Source organism: Syngnathus floridae, chromosome 8, assembly GCF_059516105.1.
Source record: "Syngnathus floridae isolate MCC-2025c chromosome 8, RoL_Sflo_1.0, whole genome shotgun sequence".
Classification (NCBI taxonomy): domain Eukaryota; kingdom Metazoa; phylum Chordata; class Actinopteri; order Syngnathiformes; family Syngnathidae; genus Syngnathus; species Syngnathus floridae.
This window is the reverse complement of record NC_142420.1, coordinates 12212311-12235919: the sequence shown is the minus strand read 5'-3', so window position 1 is coordinate 12235919 and position 23609 is coordinate 12212311. Positions and strand designations below refer to the sequence as shown.

The 23609-nt window shown below is 43.4% G+C and overlaps 1 protein-coding gene across 5 annotated transcripts in view; it reads left to right on the top strand.

Moving 5' to 3' along the window:
• The window catches only part of klhdc3l (kelch domain containing 3-like), a 31003-nt gene extending 7394 nt beyond the window's left edge, over positions 1–23609 (top strand). For 4 of the 5 annotated variants that reach the window (XM_088383788.1, XM_088383790.1, XM_088383789.1 and 1 more), the window contains 7 exons: positions 6361–6553; positions 8786–8868; positions 8987–9065; positions 14283–14329; positions 15578–15698; positions 19198–19387; positions 22266–23609. In XM_088383788.1, the coding sequence (XP_088239914.1) occupies positions 6394–6553; positions 8786–8868; positions 8987–9065; positions 14283–14329; positions 15578–15698; positions 19198–19387; positions 22266–22890 (1305 nt within the window). In that variant the 5' untranslated portion in view covers positions 6361–6393 and the 3' untranslated portion in view covers positions 22891–23609. The remainder of the gene's footprint in view (positions 1–6360; positions 6554–8785; positions 8869–8986; positions 9066–14282; positions 14330–15577; positions 15699–19197; positions 19388–22265) is intronic. The other variant, XM_088383792.1, reaches the window with a different exon arrangement.

Here is a 23609-nt window from a genome sequence, read left to right as displayed (position 1 = left end):
CCGATCCCCGACTTCTATCCACGGAGGTGAAAGAGAGCTCCGTAGAGTAGGACCGGGCGTGTGTAAAAGCCATAACAGTTTTTCAAACTTTCTGTGCCACTCCAAATCCTTAACGCAGCTTATTGATTACATGGTCGCTAATAATCGATATGACTCTTTTCAGTCTGGTTTTAGAGCTAATCATTCTACAGAGACAGCACTTGCTAAAGTGACTAATGATCTCCTCATAGCTATGGATTCAAATACGTCGTCTGTATTGTTACTACTCGATCTTAGTGCTGCCTTTGACACTGTAGACTTTGATATTTTATTAGGGCGTCTTAAAAGTTGTGTTGGTATCTCAGGGTCAGCACTCAGCTGGTTCAATTCCTATCTATCAGGCAGGACGCACCGAGTGGTCCATGGTAATACGTCCTCTGAGCTTTATAATGTTACGTGTGGTGTTCCACAGGGATCGGTACTCGGACCGATTTTATTTAATATTCATATGATTCCGCTTGGGGACATAATACGTAAATATAATATTAGCTTTCAATGCTACGCGGATGACACCCAATTATATATGCCGTTATCGATGACAGATCCACGGGACTGTGGTAATCTCGAGGCGTGCCTTGCGGAGATCAAGCAATGGATGTCTCTCAACTTCTTTCGTCTTAACCCAGATAAAACTGAGATGTTGATAATTGGTCCTACTCGTTATCAACACTTATTTAAGGAAACCACTACAACTATAGATAACCGGACTATCACTCAGAGTGATACGGTAACTAATCTCGGGGTAATATTTGACCAAACGCTCTCCTTTCAAAAACACATTAAGAATATAACCAGGATTCCGTTTTTTCACCTTCGTAAAATTGCTAAGATTCGTCCTATCCTCTCGACCGGGGATGCGGAAACCATTATACATGCGTTCGTTACGTCGCGCCTGGACTACTGTAATGTATTATTCTCTGGTCTTCCTAAGTCCAGTATCAAAAGTCTACAATTAGTGCAAAATGCTGCTGCGAGGCTGCTCTCACGGTCAAGAAAATTTGATCACATTACCCCAATATTAGCCAAATTACATTGGCTCCCGGTCCATTTGAGATGTGACTTCAAGGTTCTTCTACTAACCTATAAATCACTGCATGGCTTAGCGCCTTCATATCTCGTCGACCTAGTCGTTCCTTATGTTCCGTCTCGTAACCTTCGTTCGCAAAACGCTAGTCTTTTAGTTATACCGAGGGCCAAGAAAATGTCTGCAGGGTCTAGAGCATTCTCTATTCGGGCTCCAGAGCTTTGGAAAGCCCTACCAATGGATATTAGAACTACTACCTCAGTAGAAACATTTAAGACACGTTTAAAGACACATTTCTATGAGATGGCCTTTAACTAACGTGATGGCCGATTTGGCTGGAGTTTGTTTTGTTCTCTCTGCCCACCCCCTCCCCGGCTGGGGAGGGGGTTAGGTGGCTCAAAAGCTGATCGCGGCTAGCTGGATTCTCGGGGACCAATTCAAGATGAAGGAACTGCAGCTCAACCCCCTTGAAGACACGGCCGGGACAATCGAGGGCACCTCCGATATCCATTTTTTCATTGATTTTCATATTATGTATTACTTGTGCACTCTCTGCATCCATTACAACCTGGTGATCCTGAAAGGGGGATCCTTCCATCTGTGGTCCCTTCTCAAGGTTTCTCATTTTCCCCTGGCAGGGGTTTTTTGAGTTTTTCCTTGCCCTTTTGGGAGCTTATGATCGGGGGATGCTTTGAGAATAATTGTCAATTTTTGGCTATGTGAAGCCCTTTGAGACTGTTTGTGATTTAGGGCTATACAAATAAACTTGACTTGACTTGACTTGACTTGACTTGACTTGACTTGACTTGACTTGACTTGAAATCCTTCAAACTCGTCGTCCTCCGCGTCACTTAGAAACAAAGCCGCTAATGATGTCGGTAGTACGTGGGGCCCTTCGTCATCTTCGTCATCCCGTGATCAATCTTTGTCCTTTTTGTAAACAACCGCCACGCCGCGCCGCGCTGCTGACGTCACTTGAAATTCAAATTACAGTAATCCCTTGCTACATCGCGGTTCGTTTATTGGGGTTTCACTTTTTTTGAAAAAATTCACATATAAGTCGCTCCTCATTATAAGTCGCCCCCCCACCCAAACTATGAAAAAAAAACGCGATTTATAGTCTGAAAATTACGGTACTAATCTACAGTTGTAACCGAAATGATTAGCCCTCCCATTAAGAACTTACACTTTATTATTTATTTATTTATTTTGTTGTCGGGTCTGGGAGGTGACGCAGGCGAAGAAGAGAGAGGAAGCAAAAGCGAGGCCGTCGGTCTGGCCTAATGATAAGGCTACGTAAACAACCGCACAAGCCGCCTCTCCCGAGCCTGTTTCTCTCCAACGCCAGATCCCTGCTGCATAAAATGGATGACCTGGATCTACAGCTCACGGGAAACCACTACGTCCGGGACTGTTGTGTGATTATTATAACCGAAACCTGGCTACGCCTGGATATCCCCGATGCTAGCATGCAGCTAGCAAGCCGCTCCCTGCTACGCGCGGACAGAACATTGGACTCCGGTAAACGCAGGGGTGGGGGGCTTTGTATGTATGTGCACGATAACTGGTGCAACAATGCGACCATCGTAGGCAGCCACTGCTGTCCGGACCTCGAGTACATGGCAGTCAGGTGCCGGCCTTTTTTCCTCCCGAGGGAGCTAGCTGTTGTTATCGTCATTGCTGTTTACATTCCACCCGACGCTGACGTAAGCACGGCACTCTCTCTACTGCTGAGAGCTGTGAGTGAACAACAACGGGCTCACCCTGATGGCTTCCATATTGTAGCGGGGGATTTTAACAAGGCCAACTTAAAGACTGTACTGTCGAATTTCCACCAGCACGTGAAGTGTGCTTCACGAGGCGAGAACACCCTGGACCATGTCTACACTAGCATCAAACATGCATACAAAGCTATCCCCCTTCCCCACCTCGGGCAATCAGACCATCTGTCCCTCCTGCTCTTCCCTGCCTACAACCCCCTCAGATGCAAACTCAGACCCACCTTAAGGACCATCACCTCCTGGCCTGAGGATGCACTCCACAAACTCAAAGACTGTTTTCAACGGACAGACTGGGACCTGTTCGACCACCAGGAGCTGGGGACACACACAGACACAGTTCTGGGCTACATCCAGTTCTGCACCGGCAATGTGACTGTGACCAAAACCATCCGGGTCTTCCCTAACCAGAAACCCTGGATGTGCAGCCAGGTCCGCTCTCTCCTCAGAGCCCGCGACACCGCCTTCAGGTCAGGAGACAGAGCTTTGTACAGCGCTGCCAGAGCTGAGCTGAGGAGAGGAGTCAAACGGGCGAACGCGGACCACAGACAACGCATCGAGTCCCACCTGTCCAGCAACAACGACCGTAAGGTGTGGCAGGGCATCCAGGAGATCACCAACTTCAGGGGCAGTGCCGCTCAAGTCGAAGACCAAGGCGCACAGCTGGCAGAGGAGCTAAACAGCTTCTCTGCTCGGTTTGGAACATCCCAGCAGCACTCCCCTGTCTCTGCCCTGCCCCCTCCCCCACCCAGCTCTGACATCACTCCACTCACTGTTCAGGAGCACAAGGTCAAAAAGGTGCTCCTTGCAGTGAATCCCAGAAAGGCCGCAGGCCCAGACGGGGTCCCCGGGAAGGTGCTGAGGGCATGCGCTGAGGAGCTCGCCCCCACCTTCACCACGATCTTCAACCGCTCCCTGGCCCTAGCAACCGTCCCGCCCTGCCTGAAAACTTCAACCATCATCCCAGTGCCGAAGAAGTCGGCCATCTCTAGCCTGAATGATTACCGACCAGTGGCCCTCACTCCGGTGATCATGAAGTGCTTTGAGAGGCTGGTTCTTCAGCACATCAAGGATTGTCTTCCCCCCCACACCTTGACCCCCACCAGTTTGCATACCGGACCAACAGATCCACAGAGGACGCCATCGCCGTCGCCCTCCATTGTGCGGTGAACCACCTGGAGCAGCAGCAGAGCTATGTCCGGATGCTCTTTGTGGACTACAGTTCGGCATTCAACACCATCCTCCCGGACAGACTCACCACAAAGCTGGACACTCTCGGACTCCCCTCTCTCACATGTGCCTGGATTAATGACTTTCTGACCAACCGACTCCAGGCTGTGAGAGTTGGCCCCCGCCTCTCCTCCACCCGTACGCTGAGCATCGGCTCCCCACAGGGCTGTGTGTTGAGCCCCCTCCTCTTCTGCCTCTACACTCACGATTGCAGACCGGCTCACAACCACAACCGGATTGTCAAGTTCCCCGACGATACCACTGTGGTCGGTCTCATCTCCAAGGGTGATGAGGTAGCCTACAGAGAGGAGGTCCTGAAGCTGGTTGACTGGTGCTCAGAGAACAATCTTGCTCTGAACACCAAGAAGACTAACGAGATCATCATAGACTTCAGAAGGCATGGCCCTGAGCCAGCTCCCCTCTTCATCAACGGCGAGCAGGTGGAGAGGGTCCACAGCACCAAGTACCTGGGCGTCCACATCTCTGACCGGATCTCCTGGTCAGAGAACATCACCACCATCGTCAAGAAGGCTCAGCAGCGGTTACACTTCCTGAGAGTCCTCAGGAGGTACAACCTCAACACCGACCTGTTGCTGACCTTCTACCGCTCTTCCATCGAGAGTCTACTGTCCTACTGCATCGTAGTATGGTTCGGCAGCTCCACCGCCGCTGACAGGGAGAAGCTGCAGAGAGTGGTGAAGGCAGCTCAGAGGATCATTGGCCGCCCTCTCCCCTCCCTTACGGACATTTACACTACCCGCTGCCTCAGCAGGGCTAAGGCCATCTCAGCGGACAGCTCCCACCCTGGCTCTGCCCTGTTTGACCTGTTGCCCTCTGGAAGACGCTACAGGCAAATGAAGACCAGGACAAACAGACTCAAAAACAGTTTCTTTTCAAAGCCATAGCCGCCCTCAACTCCAGCCGACACTGATGACACTTTCCTCCTGCACTACTACCGCACTTTATCCGCACTACTGTTTCCGATTATTCATCTACTTTTCTATTATTCGTTTACTTGACTATGTTACTTGTATCTACCTCTCATGCACTGGATGGAGGTCTCCAATTTCATTGTACTATGTAGAATGACAATAAAGGTTTTCTGATTCTGATTCTGATTCACAGAACTTGCCAAATGCCATTAACAACACGTTTGTTGTTTGTAAAACAAATACACTACAAAGCAAAAGTGAATCTTTGACCAGGATAAGCGAAAGAAGATGGATGGATGGATGTTTATTGAAATGATTAGCAGGATAAGCGGAAGTAGATGGATGGATGGATGGATGGATGGATGGATGGATGGATGGATGGATGGATGGATGGATGGATGGATGGATGGATGGATGGATGTTTACTGAAATGATTAGCCCCCCATTAAGAAATTACTCTTGATTTAGTCACAGAACTTGCCAAATGCCAATAACAACACGTTTGTTGTTTATAAAACAAATACACTACAAAGACAAAAGTGAATCTTTGATCAGGATAAGCGGAAGAAGATGGATGTTTATTGATGCAATGAGTTTAAACAAAAAAGGGTAAAAAAGGAGAAATCCAAAATTATTAGCCCCCTGGCCATTATTAATCAATAGTGTACCCTTTTAGAGGCACAACTGCAAAGGATGTCCTGAGGGATTTGGGCCATTCTTCCAATGCAAATTATTCTAGTCAACCTTGTGAAGAACTATCCGAAGACACCATTATTTGAGGTTAATCAGGGGCAGTTTAAATGGTGACAAATGTGTCCTGACTCCCATTTAACACAAGTTTAAATATGATTAATTCTTATTAACACAGCCTCGTCCCAGTTATGCAACCACATTATTTCACTTTTGCTCTCAAAATGATTTAAAATACAATAACAATTTAGGTATACAGGTATAGGACACGTTAATGATGGAAAATCTTTTGAAATTGTTTATTGCTCTGATCTTTTTATATCGCAAAAAGTTGAGATGGGGTACGTTGACTTTTTATAATTCAGATAGAGAACGAGAGGTGGTAATAAGACACTTTATTCATCACCTAGTGAAATTCACTGAATGCAACATCAGCCCTAGAATCCTGCTTCTTATTTATAATTTGCAATATGACTGAATCACATTAGTAGCGCACACAGAATGTATTAAACTCAAAAGTTATGGAATCGCTCTGTCTCAGAGACTGCTGTGCAAATAAATGTCTGCCACTAAAATTAAGCTTTGAAATCTGTTTTCATGAGGGTTGTGAAAGTATGTGTTACTTACATCTGTTTTTCTCCTTTCTGGTTTGCTTTTCCCCATTTAGAAAATGGTGTAGTAAGGTTGGCATGGACTAACAATGAGTCAAAATAATCCCTGCCTGTGGAGCCAACTTCCACAGAGCATCAGTGCTCCTTGTGACCGCTACAAGCATGCCTGCTGCAGCTATGAGGGGTATGTCTATATTCTGGGAGGAAGAGACAACAGCACTCTGAGGGACTTTTGGAGGTACAGTGTAGGTAAGCCATAGACCAAACCTGGGCAAATTACGGCCCGCGGGCCACATCCGGCCCTTTGTGCGTCCCTGTCTGGCACACATGAGGCCAATCGTAATTTAAAAATAAATAAATAAATAAATAGTGTCGTGCGTACAATACAACTGTTTCGCTTTTATTTTGAAAGGCGTCGCACTTCCGTGTAGCGTACGTGTATGTGAGCTGTGCGTGAAGGTGAACAGTGTGAAGTAATGCTGCCCGAGAAACGTGTGCTGACCCTCAGAAAAGAAAAGTTGACAAGGAGCGCCGTGTTTTCAACAAGACATGGACTGCCAAGTATTTCTTTACAGAAATGAAAGGTAAAGCCATGTGCCTGATTTGTGGTACACAGGTCGCTGTGTTTAAAGAATATAATTTGAGTCGCCACTACACGACCAAGCATGAGAAAAAATACATCTGTCTGATAAACAGGGCGCATCAGAGGCTGATGCATTGCTAGCAAAACTGCAAGCCCAACAAGGACTTTTTATCAAACTTCACACCCAGAGATGGAGCGGCTTTGTCATTTGAGGAAAAGTTAAAGAAGTTAAGAATAAATTGTACTGATTAATAATTGTTTTTTTATTTGACCTTTACACCACAGTTTCACATAGCTTAATATAAACATAAACAGAATAATTGTATTCTTCTAATTACCAGTACCAACTATTTAAAATAAATAGTTTAGTGCATTTTACAATGGAAGAAAATTGAACAGGTTTAAGTTATCGTAGGTGTGGCCCTCTGACACAACTCAGGTTTTTCATGTGGCCCCTTGTAAAAATTAATTGCCCACCCCTGCCATAGACAAACGATGATTGTTAAGTATTCGAATTTAAGTACCGTAATTTTCGGACTATAAGTCGCGGTTTTTTTCATAGTTTGGGTGGGGGGGCGACTTATACTCAGGAGCGACTTACATGTGAATTTTTTAGCAAATTTTCAAAATTCAAAAATCCGTGATGTAGTGAAAGCGCGATGTAGCAAGGGATTACTGTCATTTGACCTGCAAGTGACGTTAGCAGCGCGGCGGTTGTTTACATAACGACAAAGGATTCTATCACGGGATGACAAAAATGACGAAGGGCCCCACGTTTGAAGGATTTGGAGTGACACAAGGTTTGAAAAACGTATTTATGTTATAGTTATTTGATATATTTTATTTCGTGTAGCAACTTGTATATGTTTTTATCGTTACAGTTCAGTAGTTGTTGGCTCGTTGAACTCTTGTTTTGTTAAATAAAAAGTCGTTTACCAAAATCACGTGTTTCCTGGTACTTTGTTAACGCTACAATATAGTTGTATACTAGATCTGTGCGGCGCGCACGCGGCGTTGTTGACGTTATATATCGTTATATGGGTCTGTGGAATAATTAGAAATGCAACTTACGAGTCCGACGTCAGCAGCTCATATGTGGCGCATACGCGGCATTGTTTACATAAAGGACGATCGATGGATTTAATGAATTGGAGTGACATAGATGGTTTGATAAACGTGTTATTTATGTAATACTTATTTGAATAACTCTGAATGTTACTCAGGCCCGTTCTCAGCTCCTCGTTTGTGTATATGTCACGTTAGCATACCGTATCGTTTAGCCTGTTGTTGCTGGTTCATGTCTGTTCTTGGTGTTGGATTTTGACAAATAAATTTGCCCCAAAAGTGCGACTTATACTCCGGTGCGACTTATATGTGTTTTTTTTCACTGTATTGTGCATTTCATGGCTGGTGCGACTTATACTCCGGTGCGACTTACAGTCCGAAAATTACGGTAGCCATTTTAGGCATTTTCCCCAATTTGAAACAGTTCCTAGTTTGTGTTTTTTTTCAACATGTCTGACGTGCTTACATAAAGGATAACCCAGGGATAAAAACTTCACTCAAAGAGCGGTTCAAATGACATGTTAAAAGCCCAAAATGAATATGACTTTTGTGGGTAGTATGATAATTTGTAGCGCGATATCGCAAAGTTGAAATGAAAGTTTTTTTCAATAATTTTAAATAAGACATTTAAAAGGCCTTTTTAGCCTACTTTGTGTATGGCACGGGGCAGCACAGAGGCAAGGCAGGGCCCCGGTGCAAGCTTTTCCATATGCTTGGTATATTGTATATTGTAATACATGCTAAACAATTGGATTTGTCCAAAGTCTGCTGCTTTCACAAAGGTCTTTGTTACCATTCTTCTGAAATGCCTTTTTTCAATGCTTTTATTTTAGTCTGTAATGAATGGACAGAGTTGAGCTGCATGGGTGAGACCGCACCAGAGGAAGTGGAGGAACATTCTATGGTTGTTCATAAGGTGAAAATTATTTTCTATTAGTTCTTAAATGTTGTATTTTTTTAAAACATACATACATGCGTGAAAATGTCAGATTGCTCATAATGACTGGACTATATTTATTAATCTGAACTTTCAGGGCTTTATATATGTGTTTGGAGGCACATTGGATTCAGCATACACTCCGCTGAGATGTCCTCTCTGGGTGTTTGACATAGGTAAGGTTTTTGATGAAGACAAAACATGTTGCAACATGCTTGCATGCCAATGTGCTTCTTTCTCTTGCTACTTAAATTCACAACTGGTTCATAGTCTCTTCAGAGTACACCCAAAGTTCCTTTTGACCTATTCAACGGAGCTTTAGGACTTTATGCTGATACACTGCCCATCCACTCCCAAAATTTCCACTGTTTTATTTATTTGTATATAATTAGGACATGTAAACTTCCTACATTCATCAACTAAACTTTACTTTAAAAACAACAGCTGTAACAAAGTGCTGCACATGAGCTCAAACGCAATAAATACTACTGCTGTTATAACGAACCCCTTATAGTATAAGGCAGGGGTGTCCAAGTCCAGTCCTCAAGGGCCGCATTCCTACATGTTTTCCAAGTTTCCCTCGTTAAACACACCTGTGCAGGAGCCTGATCATTGAATCAGGTGTGTTTAACGAGGGAAACTTGGAAAACATGGAGGAATGCGGCCCTCGAGGACTGGACTTGGACACCCCTGGTAAGGGGTCAAACTCAAGGCCCGTGGGCCAGATACGGCCTGCCACATCATTTTATGTGGCCCGCGAAGACAAATTGTGCATTAAATTTGTGTGTCATTACTAGAATTGCAAATTGTCTTCGCTTTTAATAATATATATTTTTTAAAACATTTGACCAGTTTTTACCGTAATTTCCGGACTATAAGTCGTGGTTTTTTTCATAGTTTGGGTGGGGGGGCGACTTATACTTAGGAGCGACTTATATATTTTTAGTTAGTTTTTTTCACAAATTTTTACTTGATCATTAAGACATCACTTACTTACAAGTATAGTTGACCACTTCCCATGTTTTTTTAGTATAGTTGATCGCTTCACATGCTTTTATATCTTTATCTTGAACATATTCAAAACATAAAAAATAGAGAAAACATCAAATAAAGCAATTAACACTTTAAAGCACCATATCCAAGTCCACTGTCTGTTTGCTCCTCTTATATTTATTATTATTATTTATTATTATTTGTTTATCATTTATTCAACACTCTTATTTATTCATTGTTTATGCCTTCTTGGGTTTTTTTGTGTTGCTTGTATGCATATGTGTACTATCTCACATCAAATAAAGCAATTAACACTTTAAAGCACCATATCCAAGTCCACTGTCTGCTGTATGTACACTTGCTCCATTTTTGCTCCTCTTATATTTATTATTATTATTTATTATTATTTGTTTATTTATCATTTATTCAACACTCTTATTTATTCATTGTTTGTGCCTTCTTGTTTTTTTGTGTGTTGCTTGTATGCATATGTGTACTATCTCACGGAGGGATAGTGGGAACGTAATTTCAATCTCTGTGTGTCTTGGTATATGAAAAAAAATCGACAATAAAGCAGACTTTGACTTTGATAAAACAACCAAATAAACAAAACAAAAAACTACATCTGAAAAAAATTATATTTTCAGACGAAACTGGATGAGGGCGCTCTAAATTTCACCGTTGGCCGTGACTCACCAACTGGGTGGGCTTAAGAAAAATGGCACCAAAAAGAAAGTCATATTTTGCAGGTTACAAACTTCAAATTGTAAAATATGCAGCTGAAAACAGTAATCGAGCAGCAGAAAGAAAGTTTGGAGAACCGTGATGTACCAATGGATTACTATTTCAAGGGACGTCAGTGGCGCGGCGCGGCGGTTGTTTACATAAAGGACAAACGTACCCACGTAAGGACTACCGCCATCATTAGCGGTGATCATTTCTAAGTGACACGGAGGACAAAGAGTTTGAAGGAATTAAGGATTTGGAGTGACATAGAAGGTTTGAAAAACTATTATGGCTTTTACGCACGCCCGGTCCTACTCTACTGAGTCGGGGGCCGGCGCTCGGCCGAGTGGCTGTCCGCGAACGGTGCATGGGGCTCGGACATGGCCATTACGCACGCCCGGTCCTATGCCAAGGAGTTCTCGTGTCTGGAAGTCCACGCCACCACATGCTTGGAAGTTTGTTTTGTTTAATAAAGAGCCGTTTACCAAACCACGTCTATCCTTGTACTTTGTTAACGCTACAATATAGTTATATACTAGATCTGTGGAATAAAGACGAGGCTGACGTCAGGGCGCACGCGCGGCGATGTTGACAAAGGACGAGGAATTTGATCAATGGATTTAATGGATTTAAAGTGCACGGATGATTTGATAATATTATTGGCTTATATTATAGTTATTTGAAATATAGTTTATCTATCGTTATCTGAGCCTGTGGAATATTTTGAAGTGCAAGCGCCCTCAGCCGCGCGCACCCATTGTTGACAAAGAACGATCGATGGATTTAATGAATTGGAGTGACACCGATGGTTTTATAAACATGTTATTCATGTAATAGTTGTCCTTAATCACTCTATATGTTACGTCAGGCCCGTTCTCAGCCCTTTGTTTGTGTTTGTCACGTTAGCATACCTATCGTTTAGCCTGTTGTTGCTATTTAATGAATTGGAGTGACACCGATGGTTTTATAAACATGTTATTCATGTAATAGTTGTCCTTAATCACGCTATATGTTACGTTAGGCCTGTTCTCAGCTCTTTGTTTGTGTTTGTCACGTTAGCATACCTATCGTTTAGCCTGTTGTTGCTATTTAATGAATTGGAGTGACACCGATGGTTTTATAAACATGTTATTCATGTAATAGTTGTCCTTAATCACTCTATATGTTACGTCAGGCCCGTTCTCAGCTCTTTGTTTGTGTTTGTCACGTTAGCATACCTATCGTTTAGCCTGTTGTTGCTATCGTTTAGCCTGTTGTTGCTCGTTCATGACTGTTTATGGTGTGGGATTTTGTCGAATAAATTGCCCCCCAAAATGCGACTTATACTCCGGAGCGACTTATATATGTTTTTTTCACTTTTTGGGGCATTTTATGGCTGGTGCGACTTATACTAAGGAGCGACTTATAGTCCGGAAAATGCAGTACTCGTCTGATTTGGAAACGAGTTATTTGTCAGTTTGTTTTGTAGCTTTTAAGTCAAGTCAAGTCAAGTCAAGTTTATTTGTATAGCCCTAAATCACAAAGAGTCTCAAAGGGCTTCACATAGCCAAAAATTGACAATTATTCTCAAAGCATCCCCTGATCATAAGCTCCCAAAAGGGCAAGGAAAAACTCAAAAAAACCCTGCCAGGGGAAAATGAGAAACCTTGAGAAGGGACCACAGATGGAAGGATCCCCCTTTCAGGATCACCAGGTTGTAATGGATGCAGAGAGGGCACAAGTAATACATAATATGAAAATCAATGAAAAAATGGATGTCGGAGGTGCCCTCGATTGTCCTGGCAGTGTCTTCAAGGAGGTTGAGCTGCAGTTTCTTCATCTTGAATTGGTCCCCGAGAATCCAGCTAGCCGCTATCAGCTTTTGCGCCACCTAACCCCCTCCCCAGCCAGGGAGGGGGTGGGCAGAGAGAACAACACAAACTCCGGCCAAATCGGCCACTCCAAGTTAGTTAAAGGCCATCTCATAGAAATGTGTCTTTAAACGTGTCTTAAATGTTTCTACTGAGGTAGTAGTTCTAATATCCATTGGTAGGGCATTCCAAAGCTCTGGAGCCCAAATAGAGAATGCTCTAGAACCTGCAGACATTTTCTTGGCCCTCGGTGTAACTAAAAGACTAGAGTTTAGCGAACGAAGGTTACGAGACGGAACATAAGTAACGACTAGGTCGACGAGATATGAAGGCGCTAAGCCATGCAGTGATTTATAGGTTAGTAGAAGAACCTTGAAGTCACATCTCAAATGGACCGGGAGCCAATGTAATTTGGCTAATATTGGGGTAATGTGATCAAATTTTCTTGACGGTGAGAGCAGCCTCGCAGCGGCATTTTGCACTAACTGTAGACTTTTGATACTGGACTTTTACTGTATATAATATGAGGTGCTCATACATTTATTTGGGTTGACAGTCATAATGGCCCTCCAAAAGAAGCTATGACTACAATGCGGCCCACGAAAAAAATGAGTTTGACACCCCTTGCCTTATACCAGGGGTCTCAAACTCCAGTCCTCGGGGGCTGCATTCCTACATGTTTTCCAAGTTTCCCTCGTTAAACACACCTGATTCAATTATCAGGCTCCTGCGGAACGTGAGGATGAACTGATCATTTGAATCAGGTGTGTTTAACGAGGGAAACTTGGAAAACATGTAGGAATGCGGCCCCCAAGGACTGGCGTTTGAGACCCCTGCCTTATACAGTATAATTGACACCAACTATATATTTTTATTTTTATTTATTTAATTTATTTTTTTTGTTCCAAAAAAACACGGGGAGCGCTGCCTAAAAGCATTCTCTATTGGGGGGAGACGACAGCAACAACAGAAATTGCCTCCTAAATAAGGTTGTGAAAAAATCTGCAAATTGGAATATGCGACTGGCTACTCACTCCATTACTATAGTGGTACCTCAAGTTATGATCATAATATGCTCTGTGACCCGTTTGTATCTTGAAACATGTATAAATTGAAGTAGCCTTTCCCATTTGATTGAATGGAAATGCAATTAATCCTCTCCAGCCCCCAAATTGTATTTACATTTTATGTATGCATTGAAAAAGAGTCTGAGAACAATCTCAGCTAAATGTTATTTATTTTGTCTATTATCTTATCTATTATCGGGAAATTTGTTTTATTTAAAAAAAACAACTTAATTGGCATGCAATGCAGTCAGTTAAAGTTTTATTAAGGAGGAACCTTTTGGATAAATGTCTGTGCATCACTCAATTTTTTTGTTTTGGCAGAAAAAGCCTCATCCAGAGTTTTATCTTGGTTTGCTGAAAGCTCTTCTTGAATAAGGAATGTCCTTTTTTTGTCCTTTAAATTATTTAAGACACATTTCAATACAGTAAAAACTACATATACCGTCGAACTTTTTCAACACGTTAATCAGAAATTTATTAGATGGACTGTTAGAATTGAACATACACCAGCTTTTGAGTTGCCTTTGCATAGCAGACAATCAAATTGGATGTGTTTTCAGGAGGGCATTTACAGCCAACAGTAACCTTTAAGTCATTTTCTTAATGATGATATGACTACTACTTCTACCACTAATGCTTCTACTACTACTACTACTACTACTACTACTGAAGTTGTGTGACAAAGCAGCACAACTTGTTGGTTTATATTTTCCTTTGGAATCACATTTTACAACATTGTTCTTTTTGTCTATTTAAGCAAAGCTCAAATGGGTGCACTGTACGAGAAAAGCAAATGTTCCTAAGGTAAGGTTATGTTTTTGTTCTTTGCACTTTTTTCAAATTAATTTGGCTCTTTTACAAAAAGGTTATGCTTCCTGTTGATGAAATGTCACGTTAAAGTTGGGGGAAAAATGAAAAGGCTACGAACCTGCTTGTGTTGTGGTTTTAGAAAATGATGGGAATTCAAGTTATTTTACAAGAGCCGTTTCTTTAGGCTCGGCTTCCTAAAAAGCCCTCTTTCCGCTCCCATTTGGTTTCTCATTATTTTGTTGCTTCAATTAATTAGCAAATTGCAAAAACTAACACCCACATCAAAATATGAAAATCAATTAATGGTGACATGTGAAGTTGGCTTTTTTTTATTAATTGATGAATTGGTTTGAAACACTTTTTTTGAATGTATCAAATATCTTGGAGAAATAAATTATGATTTAACAAATTAAAAGAAAAAGTGAAAGTTGGGCTCAAATTAAAAAAGACAATGGGCCAAACACAAAAACATACCAATCTATGCTATACAATTACTGCTAAAAAAAACCAAAGTGTTTCTTTTGTCATCCCCTTTCACTTACTACTTCTGTCTTTCAGTCTCAACTACCTTGCCCAACCACTCACCACTATCGTTCTGTGAATCGAGTGACAAAATCATCACATTCTCACGCTAGACCTCTATAAATTATATGTACTTAAATTTTACAATATAAGACATTAAGTGATGAAAACCACACAAGAAGTAAAAATACTCATTAACATTTGCATGTTTATTGGTAGCCAACTCGTTAGTACATCCGCGTCACACTTGAGAGGTCGTGGGTTTGACTCTTTTTTTGTGGAGTTTGCATGTTCTCCTGCGTGTTCTCCATGTTTTGGTTTTCTCCCACAATCCCAAAACATGCATACCAGGTGGATTGAATGCTCTAAATTGTCCATAAATGTTAATGTGAGTGTGAATGGTTTTTGTCTAGATGTGCCTTGCAATTTGCAGGCAATCAGTTCAGAATGTATCCCACCTCTCGCCCAGCTGAGATAGGCTCCAGCACAGCCAGTACCCTAGTGAGGATAATTGGTACGGAGAATGAATGAATGAATGAATTAATTAATTAATTAATTAATTAATTGTTATGTTCAAAATCTGAGCGATTGATCAATGTTTGTCAGTGAGTAAGCAAGTGAGCATGGTCTAGACCTCTTCCATTTCAAGTGCCTTGAGGTAAAATGTCACTACACAACTAAACCAACTTGTGTCTATGTGTTGTATTTTCATGGCTATAGACACCAATGCCAACCAACAGAAAAGGCCACAGTGCGGTGGTGATAGGTTCATCCATGCTGGTGTATGGGGGCTTCATAGATATAAAGGGATCGTCTCGAGAATTTTGGAGTTTGGATTGTGGTGAGTACATATAATCCATCCATCCATTTTCTACACCGCTTGTCCCCATGGGGATCGCGGGCGTGCTGGAGCCTCTCCCAGCAGTCATCGGGCAGTAGGCGGGGGACACCCTGAACCGGTTACCAGCCAATCGCAGGGCACACAGAGACGAACAACCATCGAGTACATATATACGAACCAGCTCAGTGGCCTAGTGGTAGAGTGTCCGCCCTGAGCCTGGAAGGTTGTGGGTTCAAACCCTGGCCGGGTCATACCAAAGACTATAAAACTGGGACCCATTGCCTCCCTGCTTGGCACTCAGCATTAAGGGTTGGAATTGGGGGGTTAGATCACCAAATGATTCCCGGGCGCAGCACCGCTGCTGCCCACTGCTCCCTTCGGGGATGGGTTAAATGCAGAGACAAATTTCACCGCACCCAGTTGTGTGTGTGACAATCATTGGGAGTTTAACTTTTTTAACTTTAACTTTTAATAATAATACTAATAATAGTAATAATAATCATAATACCCCTCCGTGAGCCGTCACCTTACCGTTGTGGAGGGGTTTGCGTGCCCCTATAATCCTAGGAGCCATGTTGTCTGGGGCTTCATGCCCCTGGTAGGGTCACCCATGGCAAAAGGGTCCTCGGTGAGGGGCCAGACAAAGCACGGCTCACAATACCCCTTATGACGATTAAGAAAATTGGACTTAGTTTTCTCTCGCCCGGATGCGGGTCACCGGGGCCCCCCTCTGGAGCCAGGCCTGGAGGTGGGGCTCAAAGGCGAGTGCCTGGTGGCCGGGCCTTCTCCCATGGGGCCCGGCCGGGCATAGCCCGAAAAGAAAACATGGGTCCCCCTTCCCATGGGCTCACCACCTGTGGGAGGGGCCAAAGGGGTCGGGTGCAAAGTGAGCTGGGCAGCGGCCAAAGGCGGGGACCTTGACGGTCCAATCCCCGGCTGCAGAGGCTGGCTCTAGGGACATGGAATGTCACTTCTCTGGCTGGTGTGTGAGGCAGAAAAGTTCCGACTAGACATAGTCGGACTTGCCTCCACACATAGTTTGGGTTCTGGTACAAGCCCTTTCGAGAGGGGCTGGACTCTCTTCCACTCTGGAGATGCTCACGGTGAGAGGCGTCGAGCAGGTGTGGATATACTTATTGCCCCCCGACTGGGCGCCTGCACATTGGGGTTCACCCCGGTGAACGAGAGGGTAGCCACCCTCCGCCTTCTGGTGGGGGGACGGGTCCTGACTGTTGTTTGTGTCTATACACCAAACGGCAGCTCAGAATACCCACCCTTCTTGGGGTCCCTGGAGGAAGTGCTGGAGAGCGCTCCTTCTGGGGACTTCATCGTTCTACTGGGTGACTTCAATGCTCACGTGGGCAATGACAGTGAGGCCCCCCCGATCTGAACCCGAGCGGTGTTCTATTGTTGGACTTCTGTGCTCGACACGGATTTTCTATAATGAACGGGGGGGTGGGGGGGAGATGAGATCCGCCCGGAGTTCTTAAAGGCTCTGGATGCTGTGGGGCTGTCATGGCTGACACGCCTCTACAGCATTGCGTGGACATCAGGGACGGTGCCTCTGGATTGGCAGACTGGGGTGGTGGTTCCCCTCTTTAAGAAGGGGGACCGCAGGGTTACAATTACAGGGGAATCACACTCCTCAGCCTCCCTGGTAAGGTCTATTCAGGGGTGCTGGAGAGGAGGGTTTGTCGGGAGGTCGAACCTCGGATTCAGGAGGAGCAGTTTGGCTTTCGTCCTGGCCGTGGAACAGTGGACCAGCTCTACACCCTCGGCAGGATCCTCGAGGGTGCATGGGAGTTTGCCAACCAGTCCACATGTGTTTTGTGGACTTGGAGAAGGCGTTCAACCGCGTCCCTCGGGAGGTTCTTTGGAGGGTGCTTCGGGAGTACGGGGTGCCGAGCCAACTGATAAGAGCGGTTCGGTCCCTGTATCACCGATGCCAGAGTTTGGTCCGCATTTCCGGCAGTAAGTCGGATTCGTTCCCAGTGAGGGTTGGACTCCGATTCTGTTCATAATTTTTATGGACAGAATTTCTAGGCGCAGCCGAGGCGTTGAGGTGGTCCGGTTTGGGGACCTCAGCATCGCGTCTCTGCTTTTTGCAGAAGACGTGGTGCTGTTGGCTTCTTCAGGCCGTGATCTCCAGCTTTCACTGAAGCGGTTCACAGCCTAGTGTGACGCGGTCGGGATGGGGGTCAGCACCTCCAAATCCGAGTCCATGGTCCTCGGTCGGAAAAGGGTGGAATGCCCTCTCCGGATCGGGGATGAGACCCTACCCCAAGTGGAGGAGTTCAAGTATCTTGGGGTCTTGTTCACGAGTGAGGGCAGGATGGGGCGCGAGATCGACAGGCGGATCGGTGCAGTGTCGGCAGTAAGAGAGAGCTGAGCCAAAAGGCAAAGCTCTCAATTTACCAGTCGATCTATGCTCCTAGCCTCACCAATGGTCACAAGCTATGGGTCGTGACCGAAAGAACGAGATCCAGGATACAAGCGGCCGAAATGAGTTTCCTATGCAGGGTGTTCGGGCTCTCCCTTAGAGATAAGGTGAGAAGCTCGGTCATCCGGGAGAGACTCGGAGTAGAGCCGCTGCTCCTCCACGTTGAGAGGAGCCAGATGAGGTGGCTGAGTATATCTGCCATTTTTCACATGTCCTAAGTGTTGTTGTTAGTCACCTAAATGTTGAACAGAGGCTGTGATTTACCGAAGTCAAATTCCTTGTTTGGCACGCTCAAACATGGCGAATGAAAACTCTTGAATCTTGAATCAAGGCAGACAATCCACTGCAGATAACAAGGGCATAGGTGGCAGCGATCAGCACTGATTAGCGTGTGCAGTTCTGCATTGGATATGCACGACACCGCGGACCAGCGCGCGGGCATTTCTAAATGTTTCTAAAAGTCAGGTCCTTCATTCCCGCTGCTGTCATGCTCTACAGCATGCGTGGCGCTCGGTAAAATTGTGTTTCGTCTCTACCGCTACTAGTGTCACTTGTCTTTGGCCTTGTCTGTTATTTATCCTTTTTTAAATTTGGCACTTGTATTCTTGTACTCTTGTACGCTGCTGTGACAAGTAAATTTTCCCGCTGTGGGATGAATAAAGTTCTATCAACATCATCATCAACTTTAAAATGTTTAGCGGACCAGTGTGAGGGCGCGTCAGCCGGCCAGCGTGTCAGCCGGCCAGCACGGCAAGAGCATAGGCGAGCCGGGACACATTTACGGTAGTGTTTTGTGTGACTGAGTCATACTGAAGCCCTAAAGAATGTTTCTAAAAGTCAGTTTAAGTTTAAAATGTTTAAAAGTGTTTAAAATACAAGAAATTGTTTAAAAATACTATAAAGTGTTTAACAACAAAATTATAAGTCTTGTGCGGATATCATAAAAATATTGATTCCACATCACGGATTTTCATCGCCCTATCTTGGACCCAATTATCAGCAATAAACGAGGGATCACTGTATTTTTTGAGTTAATATTTGTGTCTATTTGCCTTACAGAAACCATGGATTGGTCGCTGCTCACCAGTTTGGACCAGGGGTCTGTTAGCCCAGGTCCAAGACACTGTCACTCTGCAATGGTCTACCAGAGCTGCATGTACCTGTTTGGTGGTTTGAAAGGCTTGAGAGAGCAGAGAGATTTCTGGAAATGGAATCCTGCCACCTATACTTGGAGTTCACTCAAAACTAAGTAAGTTACGTTTATCCTTTGGTTTTGACCCTATACAGACTTGATTAAAACTGTGATATCATTCAAGTCCAAGACCCAATGCCAACTAGGGTTGCCACCTTTGTATGACAAAAATCCTGTAAATTTTGACCATCAAATCGACCTTTTTGTTTGTAAGCAACGGTGCCCTTTGCACATCTAACCCAAGATAAAAATCACCCTTCTACGCTGCAGTTGTATAGCTCTTATTAGTAAAAATGACACTTACTAGTTATTTGTTTAGTTAGTAATTGCTTTATTTAATAGCAGGCCTTTATTATTTTTTGTTTATTTTCAACAGTTTTTTTTGTTGTGGACACCTGGAGGCAGTGTTGGGGGTAAAGAGGGGAATAAGTAATGGGTTCTGTTTGCTTATGTGGAATAAAATCAAGTAATGTCATTTTTCACTGTCTAAGAATAACCAAGTGTAGCAATGTAAAGTGTAATGTCAAACAGCTTACCTGATTGCTTAGCATGTGGTGGGTGCTTTGCTTGTGCTTGCCTGTGCCTCTGCTGCTTGCTGCTCTTGGCTAAACAAATACATAGAAGGACATATAACTGAAATAACTGGGCACATACAGTACATACAGGAGTAGACAGATAAGACTATTTGGATTCAATTTACCGTAATTTTTGGACTATAAACCGCACCGGACTATAAACCGCACCTGACTATAAGCCACACCAGCTAAAATTCGGGGATATTTTGTTTTTTTCTTATATAAGTCGCACCAGACTATAAGCCGCACCTGCGCACGAGTTATACAGAAAGAAAGTAAGTACACAGAAAGACAATAATAATAACATACTTTAACATGTCTTTCTAAACGCTGCCTGTGACGCAGCAGTCGTACCGCAGCAACACGGAAGCGTGCACGCGAGTTATCTACAAAGAAAGACGGTGCACAGAAAGCCTTTTTAAAGTTTTAATAACGTACCTTAACATTTCTTTCCAAACACTGCCTGTGACGCGGCAGTAATACCACAGCAACACGGAAGTAACACAGCACTAATAGGGCTGGATTAAAAAGAACATACCGGTAAAAGACGCGGCGGTAACACAGCAGCAATTCGGTAGCACAGCACTAACAGGTCTGGTTAAAAAAACGGTTTGTGTATAAATGCTTCCTTTCAGTTATGTCCGTCTTGATCTCGTTCTCTCTTCTTTGTGTGAATTATACAGCACTATTTGCCTGGCGGATGGACATGCGATCAACACACCACTTTTCTCCCCAGTGACCGTGTCACATATCTCTCCGCCCAGCAAAGCGGTGCCACACAACAGCCGTCCACAGCCTTTTTACGAGTGTATAAAAGTGATCAAGTCATCACAAAAATCAAAGAAAAAATCTTATATAAGCCGCACCGTACTATAAGCCGCAGGGTTCAAAATTTGAGAAAAAAGTTCCGGCTTATAGTCCGAAATTGACGGTAATTCACCAAATACTGAACGGTGTAAGGAAACACCTTCGTGTGGCCAGAATTTGATGCATCAGAACAGATGCTGAAATACTGGGCTTTCTCAAGCTCTACTGACAAACATCCTTGTCTAAATGGTGCCAACACGTTTTCAACTAAAGCCTCGGTTTTCGTGCGACCACAGGACATCTTTGTTGCAATATTTTTGCATTCAATTTGTTTCCACAGTCAGTGGAGAGATAACTGTGACCACTGTGTAAAGTGTTTGTTAGTTCAGCCACCTTAACTTTGTCCTGTGATGATTTTGTTACCGTAAAGGACAAAATGGCCTTGGTTTGATGTGAACAGTTTTAACAGGCCTGGCTGAAGTTGTCTCTGGTAAGTTACTGAGAAGACTTTAGGGTTAAACAAAGTTGCAGCTCTATTTAGTGTAAGGACACCATTCTGCACCACTCAGATGCCATTTACCAGATACCGTATTTATTCTAAGGGCGATAATTACAGAAGGTTTATGTCCAACGAGAAAACTTTTTGTCCGATCGCCAAGGGGCACTGAAATGGGCGATAATATGTATATTTTCCTTATGTAGTATGCAACACCTGCATCTCACTGGTGTTCTTAACACTAGAACAGCGGCTGTTTTGATCTACCTCTAACAGCGGGATGCGTCAAATGACGCTCCATCGATGCGACACGTTACCGTCGCCCATCACATGTTGCGCACGTCATGTTGCGCACGTCATGTTATCGCGATCGTCTTGTTCGAGCACACGCCCCGATAACGTAATTGTGTGAGGATATTGTAGCGGAGTAACGAGTGTAATTGTATCATAGTTTATGGAGAAAAAACAATTTCAAAGTCAAAGTCAAAGTCAGCTTTATTGTCAATTTCTCCACATGCCAAAGACACACAAAGAAACCGAAATTTCGTTCCCCGCCTAGCCCACGGTGACAAGACATGGCCCACAACAGATAAACAAGTAAACAAGTATAACAACAGCGTGCTGAATAAATAATGAATAAATAACACAACAAATAAATAAATAAGAAGAGCAAAAAAAAAATTAAAAGGGAGATTCGACGTGCTGTCAAATCAGTCATATTTAAACTTGCACAATGACGTCGGCATGCGGTCGCGGAGGGGAACGTAAGTTTTGGGGGGAATTTTTAGCAACATGGGCGATAATTAGAGGTATCAATGTTTTTTATTTATGTGACCGCTAACACACACTGGGCGATTATTAGAATATGGGCGATAATTAGAATAAATACGGTATGTACTTTTTTTTTAGGCTAATAGAATAATTGACAAGTGGAGTGGTGGTGTTTAAATTCTCGCATACATCTTAAACAAATGATTACATGGTGATAGCATAAATATAACTACACCCCAAGAAAAATTTCAAATGCCCTAAACGCACCTATTGATATGTTCCCCAGGTCTGGACCCTCAAAATTAATTGGTCACTCAGCGGTAGCCTACAAGGACAGCATGCTTCTTTTTGGAGGTGGAGAAAGCCTGAACTATCCAAAGAACTGTTTATGGAGGTACAACTTCTCCACTCATACATGGTGGCAAATAAACACAATGCCAGGATCAAGCTCTCCGGATAAGATGCACCACTGTTGTATTGGTCTGGGTCCCAAGTACACAGCCGACACCACCAGCATCTGCTCAGAGACCCACCCGAAGCTGCAATATGAAAAATGTAGGCCTTTCCAAAACAAATGTTTTCCTGCCCCGCTCACTTTTCTAGGGTCAGAGGGTGCTATAGAGCTGCAAACATTCACTTTAGAGAAACGTCACCTCGAAACTATTAGTAATGCAACAGAACTGGACAAAAGTGTCTTACTGGAAAAAAATGTGCATCAGGGAGAAAATTGTCTAACATTTGAAAATAAAGCATTTAGTAAGCACTGGAGCTGCACGGAGGAGGAGTTGCTCGAAGAAGAGGATGACGACATATCACAACATTTGCCTGACCTGCTACTGGTGTTTGGCGGCAGACCGTGTTCCGGACTTAATCCTCTATCAGTATGGCAAATGACTCTGTCTGACTCTTGACAGATTTTGAAGAGTGCACAGAATGGGTGTGAAAAACAGTGTTATCTTGTTACCGGTAGTGTAATGTTGACAGATCTTATTGTTAAAAATATACAATTTTATATTTTTTTGTTTAAACACTAAAATACTGTATCCAGGAAAAGAGTTTACATTTTCTTAGTAATTTTAACAGCTCCATTAGCATAACCTTCCACTTGGAAGCTAATAAAGGGATTTTTTTGTTTATACTAATGCTTTTATTGACAGCGTGTTCCCATGAGTTACTCTGTATTGCTCCACACATACAGACCTACAAAAAAAAGTACATCCTCACATTACATATATGCACAAGAACAAAATCAGATTTGAGTATCTTACAAGGCTTAAAATTTGATCAGAGCAAACCTAGAACATTTCTGCTTCATTTTCTTGAACAAGCACTCATTTATGAAACGCTATCTTGAGCTGCAGTCACACTTGGAGTTAATCTATTGACTCAGATGACATATGTGGCAAAGATACAGCACTTCTGAAAGCTTCCTGCTGCTGGTCAGGTCCATGTCTTTGGTCTTGTTTTGTAACATATGAACACGCTTGTACTTTGTCCCTCTGGTCTGGACCAAAGCCTAAAATGGATAAATGATGTATTTTAGATCCTGGTTCCTTTTAATGTTTATAGCTTATATATTTAACATCAGGCCAAAAGTGACCTCATAAAAACTATATGATTGAAATTTGAA